The sequence below is a fragment of the Trematomus bernacchii genome, unplaced genomic scaffold (genome assembly GCF_902827165.1).
Source record: "Trematomus bernacchii unplaced genomic scaffold, fTreBer1.1, whole genome shotgun sequence".
NCBI classification, from domain to species: Eukaryota; Metazoa; Chordata; class Actinopteri; order Perciformes; family Nototheniidae; genus Trematomus; species Trematomus bernacchii.
This window is the reverse complement of record NW_022987477.1, coordinates 3,869,046-3,887,608: the sequence shown is the minus strand read 5'-3', so window position 1 is coordinate 3,887,608 and position 18,563 is coordinate 3,869,046. Positions and strand designations below refer to the sequence as shown.

General features: G+C 40.4%; 1 protein-coding gene across 2 annotated transcripts; it reads left to right on the top strand.

Moving 5' to 3' along the window:
• Window position 1: 1 nt before the first annotated feature.
• On the top strand, window positions 2–18,531 carry LOC117495465 (E3 ubiquitin-protein ligase RNF31-like). 2 transcript variants are annotated; one of them, XM_034146735.1, is made up of 24 exons: window positions 2–22; window positions 1,563–1,768; window positions 1,927–2,073; window positions 2,153–2,308; window positions 2,415–2,468; window positions 3,166–3,280; window positions 4,468–4,629; window positions 4,727–4,874; window positions 5,511–5,662; window positions 5,966–6,162; window positions 7,867–8,097; window positions 8,276–8,605; window positions 9,775–9,960; window positions 10,048–10,254; window positions 10,572–10,745; window positions 12,331–12,429; window positions 12,959–13,048; window positions 13,196–13,310; window positions 13,661–13,773; window positions 14,136–14,249; window positions 14,971–15,019; window positions 15,233–15,329; window positions 17,497–17,662; window positions 18,028–18,531. In XM_034146735.1, the coding sequence occupies exons 2-24, from the start codon at window positions 1,565–1,567 to the stop codon at window positions 18,073–18,075; spliced, it is 3,354 nt and encodes a 1,117-aa protein (XP_034002626.1). In that variant the 5' UTR covers window positions 2–22; window positions 1,563–1,564; the 3' UTR covers window positions 18,076–18,531. The 2 variants fall into 2 exon arrangements, with proteins under 2 accessions (XP_034002626.1, XP_034002616.1); XM_034146725.1 differs by lacking the exon at window positions 2–22 and adding an exon at window positions 422–605.
• The last annotated feature ends 32 nt before the right edge of the window (window positions 18,532–18,563 follow it).

The following is an 18,563-nucleotide window of genomic DNA, read 5'->3' as shown; positions in this document are numbered from 1 at the left end:
AAGGAATACCATCAATTTTTTGGTGAGTCACGAGATGATAGGATTTAAATATTGATTTGTAACACATGTACAAATGGCTTAGATAAAATGTTATAGGCTATTTTATGAATTTGCACATTTTGGGTTGCAGGTAGGTGTAAGGAAATTAGAACAATTGTGCAAAATAGGTGTACTTTAAGGCAACTTTACTACATCTCAGAGACACATATTGTACTTTGCTGCACTACCTTTCTCTCTTTTACCTAAGTACATTCTGAAAAGTACTTATAATCTAATTGTACCATAACTGGTTAATTCAAGTGTTCAGAAACAAATAAAAAAGGTTAAAGACCACTTTTAAATGCATGTTACATTGTGGGAATTGTGCTTTTATATTGAAAAAATTAAATCGGGACAGGAAGTGGAGCCGGAACATAAAACGTCCAACTGTAGTTTCCGCATTAGCTCCAGAGACAACACAAACCCAGTGTAGGTGAAATATTAACCACTGACATGGGTTTTTAAAGAGCTTATTTGTATTAATGGAAACTTAAATACTTTCGACGTTCACTCCGAAGCAGGGAATAACCGTCTAAAGTCGTGACGAAGGTTTCTACATTGAGCAGGTTTGTGAGTTACAAAAACTTTCGGTTTCAACTTACGTGAGTTGTTGTTATGTTATCTTGTTTTTCTTGCTAGCTTCAAAGCACCTGACTGACACCGTTAAACCGTGTTGAATATGATTATACCCTGGAGAAACATTAGTAACAGTGTTGTCAGTTAATGTTTTTAAATGTGGTTAACGTCCATTGGAGTGACAGTATGATGAGCCTGGGCTTTCCAACAGTTGTCATATGATTAAAGGTGCATTTTTAAAAGTCACTTTATGACATATTAACATTTGTTTTGCTGTGAAAATGTATTCATAAAAGAAATGGTGGACTTTTACATAAGATATTTTACCCTGTACTTATTTAACATTTCACACCAATTGATATCCAATCTCAGTCGGTTTCCTTATTTAAGGCAAGGCAAGTTTATTTTGAAAAACAAATCAGCCACATAGGTAATTACTAGTGCTTTATATAAAGTATAAGAATAACAACTAATTACCATTAAAACAATAACAAGAAACAAAAGGTTAATAAGCATAACCTCAATAAAACCTATATCACCACCTTCAAAACACTTACAAAAACTCACCTCTTCAAACTGGCTTTTAATGTGTGATTGTTGTTTTATTGCTCGATTTTAATGTGACTTTTACTATATGTATTTGTTGTCCTCTTTTACTACCTCTGTAAAGCGACTTTGAGCACCTGAATAAATGTATTATTATTTATTATTATTATAAAAATGCAGTATAGTTAAAGGATTTAATATATTTATTTTTAAATATAAACTGTTGATTGTTTTTGTTTTTTTGCAAGATGCAATTCCTGCAATTTGTCTTAATGCATTACAGTTAAAATAGTAGAACTTCCTCACATAATGTACAACAGAGAACACAGCACGTTCTCCCATAGGAGTAACAATTATGCTGTGATTTAAACACTAAATATATCCACTTCCCTCTCTAACAGCGATGAGCGGTGGTCCTGCATCGGTCCAGATGGACGAGGTCAGGATCAGATCCCAGTCCCTCCTCTCCGCCTCAGGTGTGGCCCAGGATGTGAAGGCGGAGGTCCAAACCATGGCCACCATCGCCCTGCCTCTGTCAGAGAAGTACCGGCACATTGGAGTGGAGGCCATCTTGAAGGAGAACACAGCGTGCCGCAACAAACAGGAGGTAAACATTCATCAAACTCTAGACTGCCCATTTGCTTTTATGAACTGAAATGAACCCAACTGCATTCACATCACCTCATAGTAAAAAAAAATCACTCAACTTGACTGTTTTGTAGGTATAGTATGACATTACTCTCATTCATTGTGTCTCTTTTTCAGGTTCTGGAGTCCTTGAGTAGACTGATCAAGGCCTTCAGTATCCTGGAGAAGTACGGCTGTAATCTGACCAGTCCTGCTAGGCCCAAATACTGGAGGAGCGTCAAGCACAATAACCCTGTCTTCAGAACCACTGTGGATGCCGTTAAAGTGTGCAAAAAATACATTGATCAAATCTAAAGAAACTGTTGTGAAGTGCAAATATTTCAATCCTTATTTTCTTCCACAGGGAGGCCGGAGAATCTTGTTTCTCTACGGTTACACCAACCAGCAGTTCGACGGCCTCAGTTTCCCAGATGAAGTCGATGGACCAGACACTGCTAAAGTTGCTTCGGTGACGCTGGAGGTCATGACCTTACGCACAGAGGTGGACATGGTCATAAAGGTTGGCATTTGTTTGAAAGCAGTCATTTGAATACCTTGAACATCGTGTGTGTGTGTGTGTGTAAGGATTTCATTGTTTTCCATGTCTTTTATTTATGTTTGTTTAGGGCACACATCCTCACATAGAACACTTCAAAGATATCATCCCATTCATCATCCAGGTCTGTACAATCGTTTCCTGTAGCTTTACATTTTAATCTGTTTAATCAATTAGCATTTTTACTTGGCTTAATTTTTACTCTTGAATTTTATAGCAGCTTTGGAAAAAAAAAATTCTATAACTTTTGGATTGACAAATGTTTGTATACTTAAAGGTAGGGTAGGTAAGTTTGAGAAACCGGCTCGAGATACACTTTTTGTTATATTCCATGGAATGCTCTTAACATCCCGATAGCAATGAATATCTTAAGTGCTTTGACAAAAAATCCATAAAAAAATGTCATCTGTGGAAGCTGTAGTACTGTAAAAAGCACGACCAATCATTTTAGCCGGTGTGGTTAAAATAACTGGATGGCCTACCTGCCTGTCAGCCTTCCATCTGTGCACAAACTTATCTCGTGCCCTCATTGGTCATGTGCGTGTGTGTTGGAGGAGGGGCTCTGTAAGGAAGTGGCAGATTTTCTCCGGTTGTGTATTTTCAAATTCTAGCCGGTTTCTCAAACTTACCTACCCTACCTTTAAGTATTTATTTTATTTATGAGTTACAGAAATTAGATAAACAGATAAATTGTTTCCAGAAATGAGCTGTGTATTATTTTGTCATTTGACATATTTAGCTCAAATCGTTATGAACTATATTTGTCTTTTGTCTGTTGCATGGTAAAGGTTTAAAAGTGTTGAATGTGATGCTTTCTTCAGGATAATCTGGTGAATGATGCTGTGGTGATCCCGCCTGCAGAGGAGCAGCAGGTTCTGGCTCTTCCTCTCAAACCCACTCCAGTCCTCGTAGCACAACCTCCAACACCATCAACAGGTGAGCGGCCACCACCACATATCCTACAAGTCTACGTTTTTCGTTTTTCAGAAAGACAAAAACATATGTTTGATCAACGATCTGTTTTACAAGGGACACCTGCCGCACATTGGTTACACATGTAACAGAAAACAAAAAGGACACGTACAACATAATGACAGGGGTACAATTTACAAACGTATTCACAAAGACAGGTACCAGGAGTATCAAATATCAATTCATCAATCTGTGCTTTAAAATGATGCAGGGGAACCAAAATGCTCATTTTCAATATGTTTTGCAGAGTGTTCCAAGCTAGAGGAGCTGCGCAGCATACAAGTCTTTAGTGCCTAAAACAGTCCTAGCACTTGGTACATGTAATAAAAACACATCCTGGGATCTTAGGCAATAGCTACTTGCGACTCTCTGTGATATCAGTGAGCAGATGTAAGGTGGTAGTTTACCCAGCATGGCTTTATAAATGAACATGTACCAATGACTGAGTCTCCGAACAGTAAGTGATGATATAAAACAGTTTTCTAGTGAATGTGTGACATATTTAGCCTATGTTAACGGCATACATTTAGATTCATCAGGGTATATGCAGGAATCCTGAAGTCAAATGTAATACATTTTAAGACCTTTTCTAAGACCCTGTCCATACATTTTAAGACCTCATCGCCACTTTGAGTTTTAACCGGTTACATTGGCGACACACTTTACCTCACATTGACTATATACAGTATTGATTGTCCTTCCTCCTTATCTTCCAACCATTTGGGCAAACTTGCATTTCCCCATAACGATGTTGTTTAACAACCGGCGTAAACGGACCTTCGCGCGCTATCAAGCAGTGAGCGCGCGATGTCCTTTTCAGATGACGTCAAATCCAACGGGATGCCATAAATAAACTACACAGAATCACACTACACACCTACGCAATGATTACATTCAGGCAAACTTTAGAATACAACCTCTTTGGACAATTTATATACTTATTGAAAACAAGCTACAAAATGTAATACCTTGGAAAATGCCGTTTAATACTTTTTAACTTTTCCTTGATTTTCGCTAAATTAATTTATCAACTTTGAATACTTTTTAAGACCCCGCGGACACCCTGTTCAGTCTCTGATTGCATGTAGTGTGCACTAAACATGCCTCTTGTTCATCATCTATACCTAAACATTTCATTCCTTACTTTTTAGGCTCTACTCCAGCGAGTAACTGTAACCTGTGTGGTGCCACATCAACTCTGTTTTGCCCGTCTTGTGACAATCAATCTTTCTGCGATGCGTGCGATGGCCTCTTTCACCGCCACCCTTCCAGAGCCACTCACAAGAGAGACAAAATACAGAAAACCAGACAGGGTAAGCCAGATTACAACCTTTTTAAATAAGTAATACAGCATTGTTTTGTTTTTGTTGACAGCTATGTTTTTGTCATTCGTTTCCTGATTGGCTGTAGAGGCCTGCACCATCTGTGGGTCTTCTGCTCACGCTGCGTGCTCCACCTGCGACCAGAGGCTGTGTGAGAACTGTGACAAGCTGTTCCACTCTCACCCCGACCGCATAGGACATCACAGAAGTATTATTACACCATCTAAAACATCCAGGTGAGGAGAACAGGAACTTTATTTCACAGTCACTTCTTTATTTGGCAAACGTGTACCAACATTTAAGGTCACAGGTTAGATTTTGTACTATTCTTTTGTCCTGCTCCGTCAGAGATGTACTTTCCTTAATATCTTTGAGCAAGATAGCTGCTGTTCTGTGAATATGGTCTCCCCCCAATGGTAAATACTCTCACTGCTAGAGGTGGGAAGACTTCAATCTCAGCACTCAACCCTTTAAGCAACTTAATTCCTAGCATTAGCAAACCCCCAAAAAGATATATGCAAAAACATAATATGCTCCAGCAAATTCTGTCATATAGATATGAAGAGTAACTTCCGAAGATGTATTGTCCACTATTTTACTTCCAATTAGTTCGATCTGAGTGAAAACTAGATATTTAACTTTTATATCATACTATTGTGTTTTTATTTGATCTATTGATGGTTTGCCACTTCCTCAGTTGTATCCTTTATTTAGGTTTGGTGTTTTTCTAACACTTTGTGCCCATGCAAAATGAAGTGAATGTAGGATAAATGAATGAAGGATTTATGATGCTGTTGCAGTGCTGTAAAAGAAAGGAGAAAAGCAGCTTGACTATACCTTGAATGTGATTGTATTGCTTTACTTTCTTCCAGTCTCTCTCTGTCCCCTTGGGAGTGTGCTCACTGCACCACAGTGAACGAGATGCGAGCTGTGCTCTGCTCCACCTGCGAGCGCCCGCGCCTCTCTACAGCTGCATCCATCGCTCTAGAGAGCCCCATGTTGGTCCCTACATCTCCCAGCACAGGTGAGACCAAGAGATAAATCAATACAAATAAATGTTACTTAAACTGCACCTTTCACAACAAAACTACGAAGTTAAACTTGGCAGTGAAGCTGGAAGAAGTCTTGAGTTTTGCAGGACAGTTCAGCACCATGTATTGGCTGTGCTAAATACTTTTATCACAGCATATTTTAAAGAGGTTCTTACATGTGCAATAACTATTAATAAAACCCTGAAAAATGAAGGTAAAAGAACACAATTCATTCAAGGAAACAAAGTCACTTCATGTGTTACAGTTTGAATGAGCTGTGTCTTCTCACCCCTCAGATTGGCAGTGTAAGAGCTGCACAGTTGTGAATCAGGGCAGCAGCATCCTGTGTGAGGTGTGTGAGCGCCCCCGTCTGGCCACTCGCCCGCCTGTCGCCTCACTTCTGTCCAGCCTAGGATCTCTGTCCAGCCCAGGGTCTCTGGTCAGCCCAGGGTCTCTGGTCAGCCCAGGGTCTCTGTCCGAGTCTGGGACAAAGGTTTGTCTTGACATCAGCATGTTGTTTGGGTTGCTCTTTAACATCCGTTCCTTAAATTAGAAAGGGGAAGATACGACAATCAGGGTGCGTACGGGTGCTGGAAATCCTTGAAAATGCTTGAAATTGTACGAGGTGTTTTCAAGGTTTGAAAAGTGCTTGAATCTTGGGAATGGTGCTTGAATTTGGGATAAAGTGCTTGAAATTGTAAATGCTTTACTTCGCTTTTTAGATTAAAAGAAAATAAAGAAGTCGGAGCGCGCTTAATTGCTTCGCTTTTACATAAAACAGCTCCGCTCCGGCCTTCCCGCGCAATGCGCGTGACCGGCAAGTGTTTTTGTTACGTGTGTGACCTGGGCATTCTGATGAGAGTGATAGATGACAGTATGCCAGGAGGTTGCCGTTTCAACGAGCGTTGGCTAGCAGAAGACAAATACAAGCCATGGCTAAGACGAGGGTCAAGCGAAGCCCAAGAGTAGCCTCCTGCAAAGTGTGCAACAATAACGATGCGAGAGTCTGCGCTGACGCCACACACCACACGAAAGGTACGCCAGAGTAGAGCGTTTTAGATTAGGCTATCGTTGCATGTAAAATACATGACACTTTTCTCTGTGCGCGGCAAAACAAGCTCGCCAAAATGGCTTCACTAGTCTGGCAGGATTTTAAGTGTCCGAAAATGACAATAAAATAGCGGTATGCAACGTGTGTGTGAAGCAGAAATCCTGCAGCTCCACCCGCTGTGACGGACCGGTGAACGGAGCAGAACACACATTAAGAGTTAGACCTAACACACTTAGCTATTTTATCTACCTCTGGAACAAGCTAAACTAGTTATAAATATATTTATTCTTCACTGTCGGGTCGCTCATTACTGGATCAGTGAGCTGCAGGAGATACTGACAGGCTGTCAGGAGAGAGAGAGGGGGGGAGAGAGGAAAAGAGAGCGGTATCGGCCGATACTGATTCCGGCGATCGGCTCCAAAATTGGGGTTCGGAGCATCCCTAATAATTGTATATGATATGTTTTATAATGATTGATCATGAAAGTGTTCTCAAAACTGGTAAAGGTGCAGCTAGTTTGAATGACTTTGTATACTACAGAGTAGCTTGTGAATTTACACCAGGTGGAACTAAAGTCTGATTTAACACTTGATTATATTTCACATCATTCATCCACATCTGTAAAGTAACTAAAGGTATTAAATACATGTAGTGGAGTCAAAGTACACCATTTACCTCTGACTTGTGTTTACTGCCAACCTAAAAGTACCTCAAAAATAGTAATCAATAATATATTGAAAAGTTATTTGGCTGATTGTTTTATATTGGCTCAGCCAGGTTATATGGGATGCCCAGTCTACGTACAGATGGGTCACTCATTTTGAAATATTAAACTTAGTTTTCTTTTCTAACATTTTTAATTTTTCATCCTCATGTAGAATGCTATTATGAAACACACATTTGGTTGTTTATAACATAAAGAACATCTGATTTAATGTGAGGTAGGGAAATAATCATTTGAGTATAAGTATGTGTATATAAATATGTAATTTACAACAGCTGTAAGATGCTTGAAAAGCTTGAAAATGCACCTTGAAAATGCTTGAAAAGTGCTTGAATTTGACTTTGGAAAAGGTGTAAGAACCCTGGACAATGTGCTGTTCAATGTTTTGTTCACAAATTGTTTCTACTGTGTCTTTTTTTCAGTCTGTTTCACAGTGGATGTGCGAGTTCTGCACCTACGTCAACACACATCCCGTCGTGGTGTGTGAGATGTGCAACCTGTCAGGTAAAGACTCAGCCCAGCCGGCTGCGTCCAGCCCCAAAGAAAAACCCCAGGTGGGAGTAAAGCCTCAACCCAAGCCCAGAGTCAACCTGGATGCCAAAAGACAGAAGATGATGAGAGACGACGGCCTCTATCTCCTCCAGCAGATCAGAGTATGTCAACACAAATACATCTCCCATTTCCCCCCCAAAAACTGTCCAAAGCCCCAAAGATATTGAGTCTACTCTATATATTAAAACAGGGAAAAGCAGCAAATCCTCGCCTTCAGTATTGAAATTATTTGCAGAGATTAAATCAAACTACCAGATTCACCCTGTTTCTCCTTGGTAGGAAGCAGAAAAGCGCGACATCAGTGCTGAGGAGGTGTACGCAGCCATCGGCCTGTGCGGCGGCAGCAACACCAACCCCTGTGATTGGCTGACGTCAGAGCTGCCTCACTTGCTGGATCAAATCTGCGCCATGGCTGCTTCCGTTCAGCAACCCGCGGAGAAGAAAGTGGGTGAGGAGCAGGAGGAGCAGGAGGAGGAGGAGCACGGCGGGCAGAGCGTCGCAGGTGAAGGTGTGAAGCTGTCCAGAGCCGAGGCCAAGCTGGCCTGGCTGTCTGCAGGCGGAGACATAGACAAGGCTGTGAGACAGCTGCTGAGAGACAGACGAGCCAAGGTGGGAATATTAAAAATGACTGCTTAAACATAGTATATTCAAAAGATATGTTCCTGCTGGAGGATGATACGTTTAAGCTGTAATTTGTCACTTTTCTGTACTTTTTTCCTTTTTTTTCACAACACAAGACCCCTATGCCCTTATTAAACAAATTATTAATATCCTATGTTTAATGAAATCTGGAACTGATAACATAACTGGATTTGGCCGGCAACCAAAACTAAGCTTGCTGGTTATTGCTCCTTTTTATATCTGATTTCTGATCCTGTAGAACAGTGATTCTCAAATGGGGGTACGCGGACCCCTAGGGGTACGTTGGGGTACTGCAGGGGTACGTAAGATTTAAAAAAAAAAAAAAAAAAAGGTTAATAAAAAAAAATACCATGCATGATTACAAAAATAATCTTAATACAAGAAGTTAAATAGAAAACACAATCTTAAATAAAATATTCCTAGAACCATCAAGGGGGTCCTCATATAAACATGTCAAATGTGTGTATTGTATTTGATAGTTTTTCACAATATATAATTTTGTTCATTAGTTTGTTAAACATATATTACTTCAGTTGAAAAACTCCTTGGAAAAATCTGTTTTATAAAAATGTTATTTTCTTTCATGCATAAAATGAAAATATCCTTAGTTTGTTGTAATTCATGCACGAAGGAGTTAATAAATCACACACTGAGGGAACATCACTATATTGTAATTATTTATATAGGCTTTTTCGATCAAAAATGTTCGGGGTCGGTCAGGGGGTACTTGGCTGAGAAAATGTTTCAAAGGGGGTACATTACTGAAAAAAGTTTGAGAAGCACTGCTGTAGAATGTAAGAACATCATTGAATATTATCTCCTTAGTAACAACCATCATTTGTGTTTGGCTAGAGTCAAATATCAAATAAATAAAACAAGAATACTCAGTGACTGCAAAGAGGTCAAATAAAAAGCTTGAGAAAACCGGATGCCTCTCCTGGTTTTATGACCTTGAACGATAACACAGAACAAAGGCGTTCTGTGGTGTGTTGGGAGTGATATGTAGGAGTGTTGTAAGACCCTCCTTAACCAGCCAACTTTAAATTTCTTTTGGGAGACACAAAGTTTGTCTCCTGGAGAGAGAAAAAGATCACGTTCATATGAAACGAATCCTATTTTCTCTCTGTGTGTTACAGATGAAGGAGCTGCACTCTCTGGGCTTCAGAGATGCGCTGCAGTGTGAGGAGGCCCTGCGGCTGAGTGGAGGAGAGGTGAAGGGGGCTCTGTCTCTGCTGCAGCGCCCCCTGCTGGAGCCTTTCCACCAGCGAATCTGGGCCAACCAGGTCGAGCCGCCAATAGATCCTTCAGACCCGGACAAACAGGTTAGGCTGCAAAACACCTGAGGGCGTTCAGTGAGCATTTCCAGTAAATCACGTGTCTTCATGTCATGCTATTGAATCTCTCCGCAGAGGATGTGCAGGCGTCTGCTGGCGTTGTACGAGTTGCCCAGCTGGGGGCGCTGTGAGCTGGTCCTCTCGCTGCTGCAGGAGCCCGACGCCACCTACACTCTGGATGACGTGGTGCAGGCCGTGAAGGAGTCCCAAGACAAGGACTTCATCAGGCGTGTCCTCAAGAACGAATGCCCCTGCTGTCTGAGCAGCTTCCCCCGCAGCAAGGTGAGGGTCGATAGGTTACACCACAGCGTTTCAGACACAGTGTAACAGTGCGGACTGTGGGGAAACTAAGACTCTCAGCACATTGCATTTTTATTCAATGATATTTATCTTGTCAACTTCTTTAAATACATGACTTTTTCTAATTTGAATCATATATGGACCAAAACACTGAATGGCATGGTGAAGCAATAATAGAGCTAAAAGAAAGAAACAAATAGATCACATTTGTTTCTTTTCTAGGAATATATTCAAGTTATTTTATTTAGCATTTTGCATAAATGTCAGCTACTTATTTCTTCTTCTTCTCCGTGGTCCAGATGCAGTCCCTGACTTCCTGTCAGTGCTCCGTGTGCCACGAATGCTTCGGGTCCTACTTCAACATCACCGTGAGAGACAAACACATCAGAGACATGGTGTGTCCCATCTGCAGCGAGCCGGACATCAACGACCCCGAACAGCTGGACAGTTACTTTTCCACACTGGACATACAGGTACCAGGGGAGAGAAACATGAGGACATCATTGTTTGCAGTGGCGTTTTTATATGTACAAAAGTGGTGGGGCACAAAAAACTTAGATGTCTATATATAAGCTTCTGCAGTGACGTGCAGTGAGGTTCATGGCTGGTGAGGCACTGGCACTGACTCTTCAGGTTTACAAATATTATATTTTGACCTAAACCAAAATATAATATTATTTTCAAAAGCTTTTTTTGTCTGATGCTTCGATTAATTTTAAACAGACAGTTCAACAAAAGGATACCCAAAAAATGTCATTTTATCATTTAAATATTGAATTGTTCTCTCTTAGTAAGATCCCATTTTCAATAAAATGGCGGTCTTACCTTGACTTGAAGATGAAGTCCATTTGCCTATCCTTCTGGACAAACATTTCTATTACTTTTTTGTAAAAGTCCTCCTTATGTTCCTGTAGTTTCAAAAGTCTATCATAAATCTAATCCATAGATTTATGATAAAAAAATTATATAAGTAGGGTAGACATGTGGATGTTATCCGGCTAATCAAAACGTGCATTTATCTAACAGGTACGTTTCCCACAGATCTTATTTCGAGCTATTTTCTAAAATTCTCTGGAGAAATCTCATTGCTTTTTTGTGCTTACTTCCTGGTTTTAGGACGCGCCACTGCAGCTCTCTCGTCTCCTCTTCACACAGCACACTTTTCACGGCACACGTACTTACAGCCAATCAGCTCTGAATGATTTGAGATGACGTATGGTGGGGATGGTAGCTCCATGCCCCTCTGGTCATTATTTTTTTGCCACACACATTTCATTACAAAATACTCTGAGCATGCGCAGTGTAGTTTTTACAGTCACCGTTGACTTCACAGCGAGAGGGAGGGGCATAATCAGGTTTTGTCCCACATGGCTCTAAACAGCTCAATAGGCACACACTGTGACTGTAGACACACTAATTAGAAAAACACAGACTAAAACAGCAATGTACAGACGAATCAGATGATTAAACATGATCTTAAAATATATTTTATATATTTTTTTATTTATTTTTTTGCATTTTTGTAATCATTATTTGTAATACTTTCTGCTGACACTAGGTGGGGCTGTGCCCCACCTGCCCCTAATGACCAGTCGCCACTGATTGTTTGTAACAAGAGTCCTGTTTGGCCGCTTCACTTCAGGTTTCAAAACTGTCTCCCTTTTAAGATGCATCTTCTTTAATTATTACTATTAATTATGAACTCTCTCTATTATGTAAAAAGAACTCGTGATTTAACCATGATTTTAACATACAGTATATACATGAAATACAGCAGTGACGGTACGTTGATAACAAATATTAGCTTAACTATTTAAAACCTCTCGGACGCTGAAAACAGGGCTGTTCTCACAAAGCTACAAACATTGGATGATCGTTGAGAATATTTAGCATTCTCTATAGATGAATCTACCCTACAGGATATAAAGGAGTGGGGGAAACACTGGGGGAAGTAATAGGGACAATAGGGACAATAGGGAAGTAGTAGACTAGTAAATTGGTTATGAGATGTATGCTAATTGTTAAAAAAATTAAGTTTTTGATGTTTTGTTTTCCCAGCTGCGGGGCTGCCTTGAGCCAGGAGTGTACGATATGTTCCATAAAAAACTGACTGAGCACGCGCTGATGAAAGACCCAAAGTTCCTCTGGTGCTGTCATGTGAGTTCATCACGATCCTCCCTGTTATCAGCCTCCAGTCTGACTTCCTCCTCCACCTGTAGTTTGCATGCTTCGCATACAGATTTGCCTTTTATGAGTTGTTATGCTCTGTTGGACCGCCGGAGCTCAGAGTAGTTTTAGTCACACTGTGATTTGAAACGGAGATAAAAGTTAAGGGAACATACCATTTAATGTCAATGGTGCAGGAAATTAGTTACTACGTAAAAAAGTGAGTATAGTAGGCATTTACTACTATAAGGATATAAACTAAGAGGGATCCTAAATGAGGGAATTTTTCCTTTCTTCATATCTTCTGATAATTTAATTCGTTTTTGTCCTCACAAACAAATTAAACACTCAATTATTATTTTACATATCTTCATTGAACAAGGTTGATCCATACAAATGCATTCATCTCAAATAGAGATTGTAAATGATCAAAAGAGTATAATAACGTACATAAAAGGACACTAAATCATGCGTATGTACACAAAAGGAGGAGGTGTAAATATGTGTTCTGCCTCCTCAGTGCACCTCTGGGTTTATCAATGATGGAGACCAGCTGAAGGTCACCTGCCCTCATTGCAACAAGAGTCTGTGCGCTCGCTGCAAGAAAGCTGTGAGTATAACTGAGTGTGGAACCATTCATCTTCACGTCTAGCTTTCATACTGTTGAGGAATTCAGCCTTGAAACGTTGGCTGCTCTTCAGTGGACTGACTTGGAGGAGGCGCTCTCTCATGAAGTCTCTGTTTTCTCTGCTGTCAGTGGGAGCCCCAGCACCAGGATCTGTCCTGTGAGCAGTTCCAGCAGTGGAAGAGGGACAATGACCCCGAGTACCAGAGGCAGGGCCTGGCCGGGTTCCTGAGGGACAACGGCATCAGTGAGCACACACACAGACTCACCACATAACCACCTGACCTTTGTTTATACATCAACCTTAACCACCACACTCTAGTTGAACCACACATTTAGCCACTATCACTCCTTGAACAGGTTAATTAAGGACAAAATGTATATTTAAAAGGCGTGTACTTACAAAAAGCCATACAGCCGTTTGTAACCATTATTCAGATTTAGTTTTCTGTTTTCTGTAGAGTAGAAAGTGGCACAAAAAGTCTCAATTACCTTAAATCTGTATATAAGTAAACTACTTGATAATGTACTTTGTTACATGACACCTCACCCCTGTTTGGAATACATACATTGACAGTATGCGGTGTTTTCTCGCAGCCTGTCCTCAATGCAAGTTCCAGTACGCTCTGACCAGAGGCGGCTGCATGCACTTCAGCTGCTCCCAGTGCAGGTACCAGTTCTGCAGCGGCTGCAACAACCCCTACCACAAGGTGAGCTTCTCAAGAGACACGTCTTCATTCAAGTTTTAACAGACTCCTAATTGATTTATGTGCTTAAAAATATCAGAAATAATTAGACTTGAAAAAGGCAATATCTACATTTTTAGAGACACTTTTTAGACGTATTGTTTGGTGCAGCATTGAGTTCAGAAACTGTTAAGTGTTGTCTGTTCTCTGTCATGTCTTTAGTTGCAAAGTTGTAAACATTTTTACAAGATGTTAAACATCTGCCAGTCTCTCAGTAGTTTTTTATCTGGCAATCCATTTCAATTTGTTTTTCTCTTGGAAGGACTGGAAAGTTTTTGACAGCATCAAAACATGCTCCTATATTTTTTGTTGTAATTCTCTTGCAGACAATTTGTAAAACGCCCCGTTGCAATTACAACGGCCTGCATGCTCATCACCCCCGGGACTGTCTGTTCTACCTCAGAGACTGGGAACCCCCCCGACTGCAGGCCCTGCTGCAGGTACACATACGTTGGCTTTTGTCACAAAATATAATATCAACCACAACATCTTTGAAAATACAACATTCAGTGTTTCCCATACATTGATTTATTTGTGGGGGGGGGCCGCCACAATTAAATATCCTCCGCCACAAATGGATCTCATAAAAAAATATATATTTGTATTTTTTATTTTGGTATTCTAATGGATAGTGAGGTGGGCTGTTGATCGGAAGGTTGCGAGTTCAAATCCCGCCTGGAACACCACTACTAGTGTGCCCTTGAGTAAGGCACTTAGCCCTCAGTTACTCCAGGGAGAATGTCCCTGTAATTGGTCATTGTAAGTAAATCAATCAATCAATGTTTATTTATATAGCCCAATATCACAAATGTTACATTTGTCTCAGTGGACTTCACAGTTTGTACACAATATCAGTATGACAATAAGTCGCTTTGGAATAAGGCGTCTGCTAAATGCCTGAATTGTAAATTATATTTTTGGGAGAATAAACCCCACAGATCCTCAGCTCCGGTGTGTCTCGCATGTATTTTCTTATTTGAGGGGGGGCTGGATGCGTGGGAAACACTGAACATTACATTGGAATATTGATGCAAAACAAAGACGGAAAAGAAGAAAAAACTCACAACAATAATGCTCCTCCTGTTTTAATAAATAAATGATCAGCTGTTGTTGTATTGAATGTTAAAAGGATGTTTGTTAATTTGCCTTTTCTCTCCTCAGAAGCGCGCTGTGGAGTTCAACACAGATCCCTCTAATGGAGCTCAAACTGGTAAAACGTGTCTATTGTCTACCTTTACTTTCAGCCAAATCTATTTCTGAGACAAAGGTTTTTCTTTAACAATAAAATAAACATGTTAATCTCCAAGTCATTCCCTTTTAAAGTAAATGTTTTGCCTTTTTATTTGTGTACCTCCTCTGAAAAGCTCCTTTTTGTTTGAATGAATGTATAATATGTTGCCTTTGCTTCTCCTCTGCCACCCAGATGCGTGTGGTGTGATGGAGCAGAAGGATGAAGCAGGGCAGCAGATTGATTCCCCGTGTGGACACCAGACTCAGCCGGGGCAGGCCGGACTCTGCGAGTGAGTGTTTGGAGCGCTGCTTCACAAACTGTCTGGTTGTTCGCTGCACCAACTACTTTAACAGGACATTACCTTGACCATTTAAAATAATATTACTAATAATAATAATAATAATAATAATAATATACTATGTGGTATTGTAACCGAAGAGGTAATTCATTTGAATGAACCTTAAACTAGTTTGCTCAAATTAACACATTGGACAACATTCAAATATTTCCACATAGTATATTATGTAATTTCTGTCATTTTTAACGACATACTGGACCACGCCTGGTTTCGACACACTGTCCTAGGGTTGCATATCGTTGACTTTTTTAGGATACTTTCATGTTGCATAAGGGAAAAATTGAATCATCCCACAATTACTCCCATGAAGCGCTTTATGATGTAGTTAACATGTCAAATGAATATTAAATTCAATTGTGGGACTTGGACCTTTTAGTACTGAACAAACAATGAAAAACACGTTATCTATGAAGAAAACTGATTCTGCAATATCATTTATATCAACCATCGTGTGAATAGCACATCTTGTCAATGGAAAAAGAAAATAGCACCAGTATAATCAATATTCAACCTGAGATTCGACTGACCAGAGAACACATAAAGGATCATGAGATCTCGGTATTGCACATAAAACAAATAGCATCATTAAAATCAACATTTGCCTGATGAAAGAAAACAAATCCCATCACAGTTCAGTTTTGTGCATTCATCTTCAAGAAGATGAGCATATCTGCTCTCTGGATCCAAACGGGCCCTTTCACCTGCTGAACTGAACACTCTCTCGCTTGGCACGCTGCTTCCCTGAACACAAAGGTACCTGGTTGCCATACGAGACAGCATTGGTTGGAGATTGGATGTGTTGCCACCTTTCCCAGAAATAAACTTCTTGCGGTGGTTACAGACCCCACCATCAGACTGGCAGTGGTTACAGACCCCACCATTCAGACTGGCAGTGGTTACAGACCCCACCATTCAGACTGGCAGTGGTTACAGACCCCACCATTCAGACTGGCAGTGGTTACAGACCCCACCATTCAGACTGGCAGTGGTTACAGACCCCACCATTCAGACTGGCAGTGGTTACAGACCCCACCATTCAGACTGGCAGTGGTTACAGACCCCACCATTCAGACTGGCAGTGGTTACAGACCCCACCATGCAGACTGGCAGTGGTTACAGACCCCACCATTCAGACTGGCAGTGGTTACAGACCCCACCATGCAGACTGGATTTTCTAAAGTGACTCGTTTGCGGAGTTTCACGGCAAAATTGACATCGTAATTCCGACGGTTTGGGCGCGAGTTTAAGGATATTACGCCTCACTTTTATAAAAAAGAAAACCGGATCTGATTTCGGTACGGTATACCGTAGCCGCCAGTAACCGGTATTTCGGTAATACCGGGAACAAAATAAAGTCATATTTTATGTCGAAATAAGGCACTGTATAGTATACAGTGCCTTATTTCGACATAAAATATGACGTTATTTTGTCAATTTTTTCGACATAGTATATCTCAATCTCAAACAATCTTTATTTATTCATATAGCACATTTAAAACAACCTTCAGTTGACCAAAGTGCTGTACAGGCAATAACTACAATATTAAATAACACAATGGGAATATTGAACTAGTATTAAACGCCAGTGCAAAGAGTTGAGTTTTTAGCTGGGATTGAAAGAGTTCAATAGACTCAGCAGTCCGGATATGTACTGGGAGGCTGTTCCACAGTCTGGGAGCTGCAACACTGAAAGCCCTGTCACCTCGGGTTTTTAGTATATGTTGTTTCTGTCCTTTTTATCAACATACTCAAACAACAAGATGCAGCTCGGGCTGATTTCAATCATCTGCAAAGTCATTTACAGTCACGCTGAAAACACGTGTGACTCATAGGAGTGTCCGTGTGACAAAACAAAATGAGGAACATTTAATTGGTGACAGCGGTTTCTCGTTTGTGATCTTTTATCTTCTCTGAAGCCTTTGTCTTTTTTCAACATTCTATAACAAGCCTTATAATATATAAGCCTCCACATAAAATACTATGACGTGTTTTCAAATGTTTCGACATACTACACTATGACATTTTTTACTCACTTCATTGACTACTTTTTTGTTTTCACATTTCTTAGTCTTTAACCAAAGGTCTATTGTTCCCACAGGAGACACTACAGGGAGTACCTGGTGAGCCTGATCAACGCTCACTCTCTGGACCCCGCGCTGCTCTACGATACTCCGGAGCTCATTCGAGCCTGTGAGAGACACCAGGTGGACGAGCAGAAGGGAGAGAACGAGGACGATAATGTCTACCAGATTCGACTTATTAAGGTGAGAGGCATCTTTCACCTGCCACAGAGGTCCGGGGGATTGGTCCACCTCACTTTCTAAGGCAGGAACAGTGTTGCAAATAGGGACAGAGTGTACCCAGAGAACAGGCTGCAGCAGAAAGAACGTTCTGCAGACACTAAAAACATTACATCACACTTCGATGATGAAGCCGCTAATCCGATTCAGAGCAGCGGTTCCTGGTTTCAAACGTGGCCGAGTATCTTGGTGACTTCTTTTCCCGTCTCTTCTCAAGGTTCCTACAGAAGAAAGCATTAGTGTTAAATATGTATTGCAAAGAAGTGGCTATGATGTTTTCTATGTTTTAAAACTTGGCATCTGTTCTTTTTCTTTGTTTTACAACACAGAAACTGATGGATGTCCCTCTTGGTGAAAAAGTTCCAAGAAACAAATAAATGTCTCTGGAAACCCCCTGTTGATCACTCAAACCACAAGGTGCAGCTCGGGCTGATTTTAATCATCTGCAAAGTCATTTACAGTCACTCTGAAAACATGTGTGACTCATAGGAGTTTGTGATCTTTTATCTTCTCTGAAGCCTTTGTCTGTTCCTTCTCTCACATTTTAAGATTAAACATGTATTTCTCTGTTGATAATCATGATAAAATGAAGATTTTGTTTCTTGGTGATTTTCATCTCAATTTATCACAGACAGTTTTTACATTTTTTATAAATGGAAAGGAATTATATGCAGGATAGGGTACAAGATCTTATATGAAAATGACAGTTAGCCGATTTATCTTTTGCACTTTAAAGAAGAGCCTCTTTTCGGAAATGTATGTAAAATATTGTGCAAAATTATATATTAATAGTAAGAATGTTGATACTTTTAATAAAAGACACATTAAATGTTCTGCTGTCTGTTTCGTTCCTTTCTTCTTCATA

Excerpts from the sequence above, each read along its gene's own strand:
- LOC117495465 (XM_034146735.1), top strand. The coding sequence starts at position 1,565 with ATGAGCGGTGGTCCTGCATCGGTCCAGATGGACGAGGTCAGGATCAGA. Across the intron at positions 4,630-4,726 it reads AATACAGAAAACCAGACAGG|AGGCCTGCACCATCTGTGGG; the intron begins GTAAGCCAGATT and ends GATTGGCTGTAG. Across the intron at positions 13,049-13,195 it reads GCGCTCGCTGCAAGAAAGCT|TGGGAGCCCCAGCACCAGGA; the intron begins GTGAGTATAACT and ends CTCTGCTGTCAG.